Source organism: Heteronotia binoei, chromosome 17 (assembly GCF_032191835.1).
Source record: "Heteronotia binoei isolate CCM8104 ecotype False Entrance Well chromosome 17, APGP_CSIRO_Hbin_v1, whole genome shotgun sequence".
NCBI lineage: Eukaryota > Metazoa > Chordata > Lepidosauria > Squamata > Gekkonidae > Heteronotia > Heteronotia binoei.
This window is the reverse complement of record NC_083239.1, coordinates 33593437-33609773: the sequence shown is the minus strand read 5'-3', so window position 1 is coordinate 33609773 and position 16337 is coordinate 33593437. Positions and strand designations below refer to the sequence as shown.

General features: G+C 44.3%; 1 protein-coding gene and 1 non-coding gene across 2 annotated transcripts; one reads left to right on the top strand and one right to left on the bottom strand.

The window, feature by feature from the left end:
* Positions 1–5904: 5904 nt before the first annotated feature.
* On the top strand, positions 5905–16095 carry LOC132585772 (sulfotransferase 2A1-like). The gene is made up of 7 exons (XM_060257657.1): positions 5905–5930; positions 7478–7623; positions 9991–10199; positions 12212–12338; positions 12879–12973; positions 15151–15331; positions 15948–16095. Exons 1-7 carry the CDS (start codon positions 5905–5907, stop codon positions 16055–16057), a joined length of 894 nt encoding a protein of 297 aa, XP_060113640.1. The 3' UTR covers positions 16058–16095.
* TRNAV-AAC (transfer RNA valine (anticodon AAC)) lies at positions 8397–8468 on the bottom strand. Its single transcript has one exon. It is a non-coding gene; the product is annotated as a tRNA-Val (tRNA).
* Positions 16096–16337: the final 242 nt, after the last annotated feature.

The window sequence follows — 16337 nt, the reverse complement described above, 5'->3', positions numbered from 1 at the left end:
CCTGCTGCTGAGACTCAAATACAAACTCAGGTTAAGTTGGGAGGAAGCTGAAAGACAAGTGCAAAAATGGAATGAATTGCAAACTTTTTTAAAAAATAACATTTTATTTCACAATATACATTGCAATGCAATCCAAAACAAGATATTTAAAGAGCAATTTCTGCAGTTACAAAAGGGGAAGGTATTGTTAAGCTAGCATATTAAGGTACTGATAACAGAGAGAAAGAGATGACAGTCTTCTACATTACATCTACCCAGGGCTTTTTTTTTTTAGTGCAGGAATGCATTTACACTGATATGTTCCCCTTATGTTATATTTACTGATCCTTGTCAAAAGCAAGAGGAGATAACGCAGTGGATCACGGTCAGTCTCTGGCATCCCCTGTTAGCGGGATTAGGAAGCTGGGAAAGTGAAAGATCTTGACCTGAGTTAAATACTGGGTTCGATACACAAGGAGGCTCAAAGCATAGTGATCAGCTCGATTTCTTGTGATTGCAGGATAACTGTCAAGCATCTGGTTTCTTTATTGGTATGCCTGTATTGCTAACTGTTATTCTAATGTGTTGCACATCAAAGCCATGAAATCTCTTCCTTAGTTCTCACTAGTAGCAAATGCAGGAATGTCCTCTTTGAAGATAAGGCCTTGGGAACACTTTCTCAGACTCAGGTCTGAACCCAGGATGTTGCTAAACTTCAGTAACAGATAACGTAACAAGCGTGTGAATTTCACACGCTCGAGTAGAAATTCCTAAGATATCTTTGATGTGCCCTCTTAAAGCTAGTATTCTTGAGTTACAATGTATCACTTCCAATCTGGTGCTTATCCGAGCACAATGGATTATCAATAACCAATACAAGGCCTTTTTATTTTGAGATCTAATGCTTGACAATAACTGGAACTAGGACAGAGTAACAGGGCCAATTGGGCCAACTATATACAGTTCAAGTTCCTGCGCTTATACACCATTGGATCATTTGAATCAGCAGGGGGCTAGTGACTGAATGAGGGAAGTGAAGATTCGGGTCCTGCTTCCCATTGTCTCTGTGTCCCCAAGCTCAGTCCTAAAGGCTCCAATGAGCCAGGCAGGAACTAGCAAACCTCTAGCTGTGTCTTAACTTCACATACATAACAAACTGAAACCCAGGGACCAGAGTCGGCCAGTCAGAGCTGCAATATTGACCTTGATAAACCAATGGTGTGACTCCATACAAGGCAGCTTAATGAGTTTTTTGTTAAGGGGAGAAGCTATGGCTCAGAGGTAGACTAAGAAAGTGAAAGGGAATTTAGCATACCTCAGTGCAAAGACAGAAAGTAACCGTTAAGCAATAGCTATCACACCATTCTTATCATCCAAACGCTTTTATTGCAAAAATCACTGAGAGGAAGCAGGTTGGTGCCTACATATAAATCTAAATACGTAACAGATTGTGCAGACAGGCACCAAAGATTACACATGAGTACAAACAGATACACTTCTCACTGTTTCCCCAACAAAAATACAGGCCTCATTTTGGGCAGCAGCTGACAGGAGTGGTGCTCCAGAACCTCTAAATTTTATTGTGCTCTTTCTTTCTTAACATCCCCCCCCCCCAAAAAAAAATACTCGCATTTGGGCTCCATTGTTCAAACTCCCTATGAGAATTCTGCTGAACTCTTCAAACTTTCTAATATTTCCCCCCACAAAAAAATGAGGAAATAACCATTTCTGGCTTGGTGTCAGAAGGTGTGCTCTAATATGGAAATGAGTTTCTGCTGGGCTTTTTTCTTTAAAAACCCTGTGTGGAACAAGGGTGACATCAGGGGGCATGACCTAATATGCAAATGAGTTCCTGCTGGGCTTTCCCTCCCCCCCCCCAAAAGCTCTGCATTCACAAAACACAGACTTGTCAGAGTTTTTCATCAGACTGGTAAAGAGAAGGGGAGGGGACAGTCCTTCATCCCCTGATCCAGGACTTTTCCTTGGTACAGGCTGTCAGGGGAGGGAAAGAGGATATAGTATGGAGTGGGGGACTTCCTTGCAAGTCATTTCTGTGTCCCTGCTTGTTCATTCTACTTTCATAGACCTGCATATTCTCTGTTCCTGTCTCTCTGTCTCGGTCTCTGCCACCAAGTTGCAGCCAACTTATGGAGACCCCATAGGGTTTTCAAGGCAAGAGATGTTTGGAGGTAGTTTGCCATACACTACATTATGACCCTGGGATTCCTTGGTAATCTCCCATCTGAATGCTGACCACTGCTGACCCTGCTTAGCTTCCCAGATCTGATATGATCAGACTAGCCCTGAAGGAAATGTCTGCTTTGGAGAGTGGCCTCTATGGCACTATACCCCACTGAAGTCCTTGCCCTCCCCAGGCTCCACCCCGCAAATCTCCTAAGAGTTCCCCAATCTGGAACTGGCAACCCTATCCCCACACCCCCTGCTGGTTGCCAAGGGGGACCTGGCAATCCTAACTGGGCTGCTTTTACAATATCACAGGGCCTGTAAAGCAGAGATCTTCTGCCAGGTTTTTGCCTGAGGACAGAGACAGTTGCCAGGCTGGCACCCCACTCCCCCTAAGGGGGGACTGCTCCAAATAGGGTTGCCAAGTCCAATCCCAGAAATATCTGGGGACTTTGGGGGTGGAGCCAGGAGACTTTGGGGGTGGAGTCAGGAGACACTGGGGTGGAGCTAGGGGGGAGGGGGGGAAACGGCGCCAGGGAGCGTGGTGAGCTGCCCCGTCTCAGAGCGGGCAACGCCGCTGCGTTGCTGCCGCCTCTTCTCCACTCGCCGTGGCTGCTCCTCCGAGATGGGCTCAGCTTGAGCCCATCTCGGAGGAGCAGCCAAGGCGAGCAGAGAAGAGGCGGCACCGGCACGGCAGCCTCGCCCGCTCCGCCTCTGAGGTGGAATCGGAGCGGGAGGTGGAGGCGGGCTGGGGGCGTGGCAAGCCGTGAGTCTGGGTCCTAGAAGGGCCCGGATTCGCAGCTCGCCATGCTCCTGGCCTGCCTCCGCCCTCCCCTGGTTTTGCCTGCGCTGCTGCCGCCTCTTGGCTGCTCCTCCGAGATGGGCTCAGCCTGGGCCCATCTCGGAGGAGCACCTGCGGTGGGCGGGGAGGGGGTGGCAGCGCGGTGGCCTCGGCCGCTCTGGAATGGGACAGCTCGCCATGCTCCCCGGCGCCGTTTCCCCCCCCCTTCCATTTTTTGGGGGGAGCGGGGGAAGAGGGTGGAAATCCTGGGGACCCCCGCCAAGGCGGGAGGGTTGGGAAGCCTAGCTCCAAATGCCTATAATAGCAACACCCTAAGGGCGCCAAGGTTCTTTGACTTGTGTGGCTAGCCAATTAAAGTCACACAAAATCCTGATAGCAAAAAGAGGCAAGAAAAGTTTTATTTGAATAAGGAACAACATGCAGCCAAAAATTCAGCTCAGTTGTTCACTGAGCTCCAGTTGTGTTCAAACTTTTATACTTTTCATCGTTTCTTCCCTTTACATCATTAATCTGACATCATCAGGCTCTTGCAGGTTCTTTGTCTCTAACATTCATTAACCTTACATTTGACAAATAAGATGTTCCTGGCTTATTTTCAACTTTATTGACCTTCTCATCCGCAGGTGTGTTGTCAAGATTTCCTCATTAAAAATGAAATGTAACATCTTTCTTTCACACTGACCTTCCTGTTAACTCCAATTGGCTATTTTCCCAGATATTCCATCTCTCATGAACTTGCAACCTTCAATTCCTATCACAAGTAAAAATTAACTTTCTATTGAATAATTTTGCTTCTACGTACATAAGGACATATGAAAACACTTGTTTAATAAGCATTCCTACAAAATATATGAAAAGAATTGATAATAATACCATATGAGCCATTTCTTAGAAAAATTGAACTTTTATATGGATTTTCGAGCTCCAAAATAGCATTTACTGAAGGAATTTATTTTTCTCTCTTGAATACTTATTTTTGGTTATTCTCTAATTGATCAAGAAGTTTTTATTTGATTTTTCAAAATATTTAAGTTTATATCTTAACAAAAACTATGAATAAAACACGTTTCTTCTTAACCAAATGAGGGCCTTTTATCTATAGAAATAATTTCTTCTTCTCCTTGTTATTCTAATAACTATCTTAATTAGTTTTCAAAATTTGATTTATTTTTCACCTGGTTCAAAAGTTCACAGTAATAAATTTTAAAACATCTGTTCTATTAGAAGTATCTCTATTTGGCAAATGTCCTAGTCTAGTCTTAAGGCATCTTAATTGGCTGAAAATACTTTCCAGTAACAAGGTTCACCTTTGCTTGTTAAAAATAATGCCGATTGCAACAGGTTTTTTAAATTCCTTACTACTATCACAGAGTCTAAATGATCAAGCTGCTTATTTATGCATTTCTTTAACTAAATGTCAATATCTTTTAACTCACAACCTATTATTTTATGAACTTTCTCAGAATCTAAACTATAAGCCACAGACTTCTTAGCTAATATTAAAATATTATGATCTATAAACAACATTTTGAAACTTTAAACTTTAATTGACCCCAACCAAGAAAGGGCGTTTTGCCAAGTTACTTTTGTCTGTTCAGAAATTTAAACCATAAATTTCCTGTTAGTTCTCATTTTGACACCTCATTATCGCATTCCACTGTATAGCTTGTGGACAGCTAATTTAGTCTGATGAAACACAGGTTGCCTCTATCTTCTACTGTTGTCAACTTCTTTCTGGAAGCCCAATGCCTGCTCCAGGAGATTTCCCAAAGATCTATGAAACAACGCTCATTTAGGCCTTGAGCTCACTCTGCACCTAAAAAGCAGAACTTTAGCATGTTATAAAGGATGTCACTGAGTTGCAACTTGTTTTAATCAATTAGTTTTATTTATTTTATTTTATTAGTTTTATTTATTTTAATATATTTTCCGGTTGTACATCGCCTAGAGTCTGGCATTGGCCAGGATGAGGTAATTTATTATTGTTTATGTTGTTATTATTTATTATTACTTGTTCAGAAAGTGCATCTGTATTGATGTCCCCCCCTTCCCTGCCCATGAAAGCCTTCCAGAAAAGATATTTTCACCTCATATTTGTGCAAAGGAAGTACAGGTAAGCTAGAAGAAAGTAGGACTCATACCTCACAGGATACAGTTCAAATCCCCACTTGTACCAGGGAAGCTTTGTGGATGACCTTGGGCCAGTCGCAGTCTCTCAGCCTAACCTACCTCACAAGGTGGAGGAGAAATGGAGGAGAGGAGAACAATGTTAGACATTTTGGGTCCCCACTGGGGACAAAGTTCTCCTGCTCTTGATGTCTGCCAGGCTGCACTGAAGGCTAATCAAGGAAAGCCCAATAATGTCAAGCATGCGATTTTCAAAAGAACGAGTCAAGTAGATACAAAACTGCGTTTATTGCTAAATCGAGCCGCTCTCTTGATACAGGACTTTGAGAGTGATGCTAGAAATACATTGATACAATTCTTTTAAGACATACTTCAAAGGATCCTCAAAGGAGGGGATAAGGAATGCCAGCCCACACATAAACTATCATAAATGTCTATGTTCCCACAATGTTATCAGTGTCTTGTCCTTGCTTTCCCAGATGGCATCCACTCCCATGTAGGAATGTATGGGAAGGTGTTCATTCTTCTCCCGCTGCTAGTTTTGTTTCTCACTATTCTACTACACAAAGCAATAAAGAAAGAAGTGTGTGTGTGTGTGTGGGGGGGGGAGAATAACAGAGCCAAACTACACCGACTCTCCATGATGTTTCACAGACCAGCTTTATGGAGGGCCCTAAAACCATAGATTACCATTGAGTTTTTACCATGCTTGACAAATATTACACCTTACAAATCTTAAGGTATAATGGAGGCTTTGGACTTGAATTTTTTTCCACTTGACTGAAGGATTGCGCAGACTGGTTAAGCCAAGCATGGAAAGGGCCAAGGATCATTCAAAGTAATGATGACCTTTGCTGAACCAGCTAGGAAACACTTCCAGGAATGAATAACTGAGAATGTCTTTGTGAGTAAGACAGGCCACTGACTCCTGTGCTATTTTCCTTCCTATTTTCAACCTGGACAAAGGGTCACTTACACTGTTCTAGTGATACTTTTTTCATTTTGTTTTTTTATATGCATGTTTATCACTCGCAATTAAGCAACAGAACTGATTCGGATCCAGTATCTCCAGAGAGCACAGAAGCCCAGTAGGGAAAGGAACAAAGATCAGAAGCAGTGAGAGAGAGGGACACGTCAAATTCTGAGGTGAGTGGGGAGTCCATTTGAGGGATTATTGTAGAACATTTGTTATGGGATATGGGGACTGTTGGATGCCCCTTCTTTAGCAGGGTTGCTTTGTATTATCCATCAAACCTGGGTAATGCCCCTCTAGCTAACAAAAAAGGCCTTTGTTTTGGAAAGAAGCTTATATGTGGGATCTCTGAGAGGCTTCTCAAGGGTTATTTAGATGGGCATTTGCTCTGGCTGCAGTCGAACTTTTGGGGAATAGTTTTTTGACTCCTGATACAAAATAAATAGTGTGTGGTGTGTGCAGTTTGCATCACAGGGAAAATCAATGTGTTTTTGCTGCTCTTCCATTGACACGATCCACTCCCCTCATTTTATTACTATTGACCCTTATCAAAAGCTAGAGGGGAGCAGCCAGTGGATCACAGCCAAGCCCTCGCATCTCCTCTTAAAAGGACCAGGAGGAAGGAGATGTGAAGGATCTTGACCCGAAATCTCGGGAACTGTTGCCAGTCACAGTGTTAATGCTGACCTTGATAAACCAGTAGTGTGATTCTGTGCAAGGCAGCTTCAAGGGGTTCTTGTTAAGGGGAGAGGCTCAGTGGAAGAGCATCCACTTTGTATTCAGAAAGTCCCCAGTTCTATTCCTGGCATCTCCGGTTGAGGTTCATGTAGAAAGTGATGTGAAAGACCTCTATCTCAGACCCTGGAGAACCCCTGCATGTCTGAACAGACTATACCAACCATACTAGAGTGAGGATGTGATTCAGCATAAAATTTCAAGCTATTTTGTGGTTCAGCCTCAATGGACAAAGGAACTGGAGTTATGAACATAGGAGCCCTGCTGAATCAACTGGTGATCCATCTAGTCCAGCATGCTGTCTCACACAGTGGCCAACTAGTTCCTCTGGAGGGCCAACAACAGGGCATAGTGGCCAAGGCCTGATGTTGCCTCCTGGCTTTGGGATTCAGAGGTTGACTGCCTTTGGACCTGGAGGTTCCCTTTAGTCATCATGTGTTGCATCTAACACATCTCTTTATTTCCTGTAGAATGTTAGGGACTAATCTTGTGCACATTTATTCAAATATCAGGCTAACCTGTATGGTGGCGTTTTCTCCCTGGAAAGTGGATAATTAGAGGAGGTGGTCCATCTGCAAACCAAACCAAACCAATAAAAGCAGTAACACTCCAGTTTGCAAACAAAGGTGGAACAGAAACCTCCTAATTTTGCTTCTCTGTCTCTTTCCTCTCTCTAGCTTTATAATGTCATCGGTAGAATATATCAGCTACAAAGGAATCCTATTCCCATCTGTGTGTTATTCATTGGAAACTTTTGATCAAGTGCAAAATGAATTCCAGATCCTGGATGATGATGTAATTACTGTCACTTACCCCAAGTCAGGTAGGGACAAAAAAGAGAGAAACAGGGATTCGCTTGTGATTCTCATGAAGAGAAAGGCAATCACTGTCTACTGAAATTGCATCCAGAACAGTCCCGGTGTGTGAGAAATGGCAGTGCTGGCTCTTTTCATGAATCAACCTTACGATTTGCTCACTTGGCCCAGGAGAGATTGATTCTGGGTTCTGTGAACAAATTAATGATTTCAGAAATACCTTTAATGGGTGGAGTTTGCATTTCCCGAGGGAAATTACTCCAAGATGGGCCTCAGGAAAGCATGCTTGAAACGCCATAGAACTATTGCTGTCACATATAAACATATGAACATATGAAGCTGCCTTATACTGAATCAGACCCTTGGTCCATCAAAGTCAGTATTGTCTTCTCAGACTCTCCAGGGTCTCAAGCTAAGGTTTTTCACACCTATTTGCCTGGACCCTTTCAGTTGGAGTTGCCGGGGATTGAACCTGGGACCTTCTGCTTACCAAGCAGATGCTCTACCACTGAGCCACCGTCCCTCCCCGGTATAATTTACAGATATAATGTATAAATATCTTAATCAGTGCATTTTAGAAGACATGCATATTGGGTTGGATCCAGATAAAGTTGGCAATTTCTGTGATTCTTCTGCCTACTGCAGACCACCTTCCCACGACATACATGAAACTGCCTCATAATGAATGAGACCCTTGGCCCATCAAAGACAGACTGGCAGCAGCTCTCGAGAGTCTCAGGCAAAGGTCATTCACATCACCTACTGCCTGGTCCTTTCTAACTGGAGATACCAGGGATTGAACCTGGGACTTTCTGCATGTTAAGCAGATGCTCTGCCTCTGAGCTACAGCCCCTCAGGGTTCCTGGGTCTGAAACGGGACAGGGTCAAGAAAGTTCTGTTCCACTATGGGGAATTAAGCTGAATCTAACTCACTATTTACGAAGCAAATGAGGTTTTGATCAGACAGAATCAGGAAAAGCTATTCAGAGGCATTGCTCAGAATCCATAGTCTATAGGAGACTCTGCATCCAATTGTGGGCAGATATGAGATTACCAGGTGTTTTGTAGACCAAGAAATAAAATGTTTGACTCTACTCTAAGCAAATGAGGTTTTGATCAGACAGAATCAGGAAAAGCTATTCAGAGGCATTGCTCAGAATCCATAGTCTATAGGAGACTTTCCAATTGTGGGCAGATATGAGATTACCAGGTGTTTTGTAGACCTCCAAGAAATAAAACGTTTGACTCTACTCTGTAGCAATAGTTCTTGTAAAAACCCCTTCCAAAAGGACACCTGGCATGGAAGGAAATGACATAAAAAGGTAAAGGTAGTTCTCTGTGCAAGCACCAGTCGTTTCCGACTCTGGGGTGACATTGCTTTCACAACGTTTTCACGGCAGACTTTTTACAGGGTGGTTTGCTATCGCCTTCCCCAGTCATCTACACTTCTACCCCCCATCAAGCTGGGTACTCATTTTACTGAACTCGGAAAGATGGAAGGCTGAGTCAACCTCGAGCCGGCTACCTGAACCCAGCTTCCGCTGGGATAAAACTCAGGTCATGAGCAGAACTTAGGACTGCGCCAGGGGGACATAGACTGTATTAAAAGAATATACATACTGCTATAAGGTAAAGGGAACCAGCCATAGTTCTTGCTTTGGAAGGTACATCATTTCATAGTTTTAAAAAAAACAGATTTTGCTCATCTTCTCACACAAGTGATATTCTAAACATTGGTGAATAAATTTGGGGTGTGTGTGTCAGGTTGTGTGGGATCTGAGGTTTTTCAGATAACTTTCTTGAGACAATTTTAACTGGAATTCCAAGATGATGATGATGATGATGAAGAAGAGATTGGATTTATACCCTGCTCTTCACTCTCAGAGTGGCTTACAATCTCCTTTACCTTCCTCCCCAACAACAGGCACCCTGTGAGGTGGGTGGGGCTGAGAGAGCTCTGAGATAAACTGCTGTTGAGCAGGACAGCTCTGAGAGAGTTATGACTGACCCAAGGGCATTCCAGCAGCTGCAGGAGGAGGGGTGGGGAATCAAACCTTGTTCTCCCAGATAAGAGTCTGCGCACTTAGCCACTACACCAAAAGATGCGGTGACTTTGACAGTATTGGTATTCAGAGTTTTGCCACCCTGTGAAAATCTTGCCCATTCTTAGATGAAGGGTCAGTCAGTTCCAAGTGACTTCTGCATATTGAACTGGCCTTAAGTTCAGGGAATCCTGTTATTTGATGACCTAGTTGTTCAGCCTATACAGTCCAGTTCTCATGATTCCATTACCAAATGGGCAAGAAGTACCAACAGCAAAAGACAGTCAGTTTGGAAAGCAGAGACAATCTCATGCTGAGTGGACTCTCTTCTAGGCACCCATTGGACGGCAGAGATCTTGGGCTTGATCTCACAGAAAGGGGACCCCACATATATACATAGTGTGCCAATGTGGGAACGGTCTCCCTGGATTGATATTGATAACGGACTGAAGCAAGCCTTGCAAAATCCTCCGCCCCGGCTCTTAAATAGTCACCTTCCATTTCAACTTTTCCCCAAGTCTTTTCTGCAAACCAAAGCCAAGGTAAGAAGTGGGCAATTTGCACAGAGTCCATTCTTCACACACACAGGGCTTTTTTTGCAAGAAAATCCCAGCAGGAACTCATTTGCATAACAGGCCACACCCCCTGACACCACCATTGTTTTGCATGGGGCTTTTTTGTGAAAAAATCCCAGCAGGAACTCAATTGCATATTAGGCCACACCCCCTGACACCAAGCCAGCCGGAACTGCGTTCCTGTGCATTCCTGCTCAAAAAAAGCCGTGCACACACATATGCACAAAGCCTGCCTGAGCTCCCATCTGCATGCACAGATGCATAAGAACATAAGAGAAGCCATGTTAGATCAGGCCAATGGCCCATCCAGTCCAAACACTCTGTGTTACACAGTGGCAAAAAAAAAATTACACACACACACACACACACTGTGGCTAATAGCCACTGATGGACCTCTGCTCCATATTTTTATCTAAACCCCTCTTGAAGGTGGCTATGCTTGTGGCCACCACCACCTCCTGTGGCAGTGAATTCCACATGTTAATCACATGTCCTGCATCTCAGTGTATAAGGTTGTGTGTACTGGGTGGGAATCATAGGAGACCCTCTGAGTGGCTGCAGTGATTTTGGGTGATCAGGAATTCATCACAGCCCATTTGTCTTATTGGAACTCATCCTCTGGGAAACTCTCCAATGGTTCCTCCCTCCTTTGTGGTTTACTGTCTCCTCACAGAGGCCATGTTTTATACGCTTCCCCAGGACCCTAACTATTACCAAAATAGGAGGGAAATGTAAGAATTCAAAATGACACTGAAAATCTCACCATTTCAGAGTTTGCTTCTAAAGCTTAACTGGAGTGGAAAGCTTGGGCCATCATAGCTTTCAATACTTTTACATCCTGCCTGTCTCTCCCAAAGTCCCTGAAGTCAACTTGCACTAGAAACTGAGCAATCAATATATCTTCATATGAACGTGGCCTCAGAGCGTGGATCAAAAGTCCCATACAGTAGGGCCATGTATAGATTGGGGGAGGGGGGGTTATTCTGTAAACCAAGGGGAACAATTTTGCAGGGGGGGAAACAGAGATGATTTTTTTTTAATTTTTACAATTCTCCCCAAACTGCACTAGTTATTGAAGGGGGGAGGAACCCTCAAATTCTCATGACGCTAATTACAGATTCTCAGCCACCATTTGAAGGTTGCTGGCAACTCCAATAAACAATACTTCAGGGTATAGTAACATGACAGGGAAAGGAACTGCAGTAGAAGCAGCAGTCACAAGCCCTGTAGTGAGGAAATGAGGTGGGCATAACAGAAGGGCAGTGGAAACAGCAAGAATCATAGCAAGAACAGAATACCAATTTTCGAATATACTTGACATTATATGGAGGGGAAAAAACCAAGAGTATATTTTTAAGACTGCTAGAGAGATTTTAAAGTCAGTCAGTCAGTCAGTCAGTTTATTTACAGTCACAGAACAAGGTTTTTTTTCTAAAACCCTCACAAATTTAAAAGCTTCAACACAGAAGATAAAATCTATACTATGATAACTATAAGGATGGACAATTGTCTTAATATGTTCAGTATAACAAATTACATCAAGATACAAGTTAAAACAGAAAATCTTAAAACTGAGAAGCAGTGAAACGAGTCTTTCGGATACTATAGCAGGCAGCACAGAACTTGGCAACGGTTTTGGAAATGAACTGGTTTTCATCTGAAAGCATGAGAGTAAGACATTCAGATTCCAGCAGCCCAGAATTTGCCTTTAATATAGGCTCTATATATTTCACACAGGCCTCTTTATACCAGGAAGATCTAAGAATTATGTGCGTAGTGGATTCAACTTCCCCTAAGCCACAGTGGCAAAGCCTTTGCACAAGATTTAAAAAAACCCCACTACGACACCCTTCATTTTTGATACCTCACGATGACCTAAAATATAGGAGAAAAGGCTATGTCCCAAATGTGGTGTGTACATGTGTATGTAAGAGAGGAGATGTTGCCCTCTCCAAATAGCGTTCCTACTTTTGGTACAGGTTATCTACACCTTGCGTAATCCCAAGGATGTGCTGGTCTCATTTTACCATTTTGCCAAGATTATGAAAATACTAAAGACACCTGGGAGCATGCAAGAGCACCTGGACGAGTTCCTGACTGGGAAAGGTATGGAAACTAGGAAGCTGGCCTTCATGGGGCTTTCAGTGAAGATATCACCACATGCAAACCTTCCTTGAGTCAAGAACAGAAGCCAGCAGTTCCTAGAAGATTAAGTTTGCAGGGAATAATGTTTCACTTCCAAGACTTCTCTCAGGGAATCCTGGAATCTGCTGTGAGAATGTCCAATCACGTTAGTAATTATTCACATTTGTATTCCACTCTTCCTCAGAGGAGCTTAACGAAACATTCCCTTTCCTTGAGTGAGAAGCCACAGACAACAGTTCTAGAGAATATGGCTTGACTGTCACAGCTTTCCTCAAGGAATCCTGGGGAACTGGGAGTTTGCTCTGAGCAAAAATTGTACTTTGTGCGGTACTGGCATTAAAGTTGTGAACTACTGCATAAATTACTCTGGGGACATTTTTCCTGAGCCAAGACAAAATGTGTGAGTCAGAGGTTAAAAAAACTGAGCTAGCTCACACTAACTCAGCTTAGAGGGAACAGTGCTCATAATTCATTGTTTTGTCCTCTGCTTTCCTCTCCTAGTGGCCTATGGTTCTTGGTTTGACCATGTGAAGGGCTGGATGGAGCTGAAAGGAAGGCCCAACTTTTTCTACATCACCTACGAAGAACTGCTTCAGGTATAGTCCCAGCCCTGCCCATCTTCATGCACAGTTACCTCTGCTTAGGAATTTGCCAAGTTTCCTCTCCAGATATTCTGTTGCCATGGATTGAATGTCTCTGAGGATGAACAAAGTTCCTTCCCACAAGAGTAAAAAGTAAAAAATAAAAGGAGAGATTATCCAAGCTGGACAGGTATCTAGAAGCTATGCTCCTTGCTTCTGCTTCTGCTGCTGCTGCTATTAGAACTCTCTCTTTCACACATACAGGTAAGCCTGGGTCATTATAATCTACTAAAAGGGCAGGACACTTTTTGAACAGGAACACACAGGAACACAGTTCCAGCTAGCTTTGCATGAGGGAGTGTGGCCTAATATGCAAAAATGTTCCTGCTGGGCTTTTTCTGCCAAGAAAGGCCTGTGTGGAACAATGGTGACATCAGGGGGTGTGGCCTAATATGCAAATGAGTTCCTGCTAGTTTTTTTCCTACCAAAAAAGTCTTGTAAAAGGGGTTATCTCCTGACGTGGGTAGCTAAGGCTGCCAAGTCCCCAGTTTGGCGGGGGTTTCCCCACCCGGGAGGTTCCCAACCTGCTGGCCCACATTGGGCTGGTGGGGGGAACCTCTCCCTACGTCACCTGGAAGTGACATCATTGCATTGGCGCTGGTGTGCAGCGGACACTCTAAATGTTTCTGGGAAAACTCTATGGTTTTCCTGAATGCTCTAGTGATTTGGGAGGGGAAACTCTATGGTACAATAGAGTCTTGTGAGTTTTCCTTCCAATGGCATGTCTGGTGTTATGTGCACCAATGTGTGCTTGTTTGTCACCTTTGCTGACCAAGGAATGCACAGAAGCCTTCTTCAGCACCACAGCTTGAAGGAGTTGATTTTCCTCCTGTCTTGCTTCTTCCGCAGCCATAGGTTGCTATGAGGAACATAGTAGCATAGACTAATCTGCATTTGGTTACTAGGCTGATGTCCCTGCTGTTCTGTATCTGATTCATGCTCATCATTTTTATTTCTGGACTGGAAATAATGGCAAACCACCTCTGAACACATATACACAGACACACAGAAACACAAACACAAAGCTGCCTTATACTGAATCAGACCCTTGGTCCATCAAAGTCAGTATTGTCTACTCAGGCTGGCAGTAGCTCTCCAGGGTCTCAGGCAGAGGTCTTTCCCATCATGCCTCAGGGGGAGTGATAGGTGGGCTGGCGAAGGAGTGTGGCAGGGAGGGGTTTGGAGCTTCTGTCATGTCATCCAGACTGAACAGCCAGAGACCCAGTTGTGGCACAACACAGACTTTATTGAACTGCAAACCATGCCAAAGTGTGAAGACTCCGTTTGCTTCCGCCCTGGCAAGCAGGCACAAGTGCCATACCAAGCTCAGCCATGAATGTGTTATCCTGACAGGCTCTGCAAGTGCAGCCCCATGGCAGGGGGGTGGAGGGGGAGAATTTTACTACAAATGAGTCAAAGGGTTGCACGGTTCACCATGTAGGGAAGAGCAGCTGCCAGACCTCCCACCCTCAACAACAACAAACACAGCTTGTCCTCTGCTGAGGGTGGGGAAAAGGCAAATGACAGAGCATCCTCCCCCGATCTCTCAAGAAAGTTTCCTGGGATCTATTCCCATGGCATGTCAGAGGCCACGGTGCTGCACCTGAAGGTGCGGACTCTTATCTGGGAGATCCAGGTTTGATTCCCCACTCCTCCACTGGCACCTGCTGGAATGGCCTTGGGTCAGCCACAGCTCTGGCAGAGGTTGTCCTTGAAAGGGCAGCTGCTGTGAGAGCCCTCTCAGCCCCACCCACCTCACAGGGTGTCTGTTGTGTGTGTGTGGGAAGGTAAAGGAGATTGTGACTGCTCTGAGATTCTGAGTATAGGGCGGGATATAAATCCAATATCTTCATCTTCAAGGAGTGTGAATGCACCCAAACAAATAAATTGAATAAAATAAATTGAATAAAATTGATCTTAAAGGTGTCACTGCACTCAGTTTTTTCCCTGCTACTTCAGATCAACATGTCTACCTACCTGAATCCATGTAGAGTAAGCTGATGGTCCAATAGAAATAATGGAATATTCTGAAAAAAAAAATGGTACTGATTGATTCTGAATGTTAGGGTGTTGATCTCTTGTGAGTATTGCACAGTGCGGGGGTTTCCATTCAGACTCTCTGTCCTCCCCAGGACCTGAGAGGCAGTGTGGAGAAGATCTGCCACTTCCTTGGGAAAGAGCTCAATAGCCAGCAACTTGACTCTGTGGTGGAATATGCCTCTTTCCGGAAGATGAAGGAGAACAAGATGTCCAATCTCACCCTGTTGGGTGATAGGCTTGTGGACCACACAAAAGGAGAGTTGATGAGGAAAGGTAAATGAGCAGCCTTACAAGAGGTCTAGTGCAAAGTGTGTAGAAGACTGCAGATTTATACCCCGCCCTTCTCTCTGAATCAGAGACTCAGAGCAGCTTACAATCTCAGGGGTGGCCAACGGTAGCTTTCCAGATGTTTTTTGCCTACACCTCCCATCAGCCCCAGCCAACAGGCACCCTGTGAAGTGGGTGGGGCTGAGAGGACTCTCACAGCAGCTGCCCTTTCAAGGACAACTCCTAGAGAGATATGGCTAACCCAAGGCCATTCCAGCAGGTGCAAGTGGAGGAGTGGGGAATCAAACCTGGTTCTCCCAGCTAAGAGTCCACACACTTAACCACTACACCAAACTGGTTCCCAGGCATGTGTGTACATGTGTATTCATGTGCATTTGTTTGTTGTGCTCTTTTGGCCATCACGCCACAACACTGTGCTATCTCAGCAGGACTATAGGTGCAGGCTGTTTCACAGGGAATAGGGACAGGTCAGAACCAGCATGTCTGAGTCTAATTGTGGGGGGCACTCAGATGGCAATGTGTGTGAACAGATATGCAGGGAGGAGGATATATATTGCTGGCCGTTTGCTTATTCCTTGTGTAACCCTTGTGTGTTTTTTAGGGATCTCTGGGGACTGGAAGAACCACCTGACAGTGGCACAGAATGAATACTTTGACCGTATTTATCGGGAGAACATGCAGAACATGAGGACTACCTTCCCGTGGGACTGAAGAGGGCCAGATGTTCATCCTGCTTTGCATCCTCTCAACATCTTCTGTGATGCAGCTGAGAAACCCGCAGTAATTTATGAGGGATTCTGAGTTCTTTGGAGGTGATCAGATGGGCATCCAAGGCATGGTACACAGAGAAACTATTAAAGTGTACCCAAATTTAAGACCTGGAAATCTATTCATTTTTGAGAAGTCAGAGGGGATATAGGCAAACGTATCGTGTGTCAGTGAATGTACCGGGCTTAGAGAAAATTCTCTTTGAGGCATTGTCTTTCAGGAT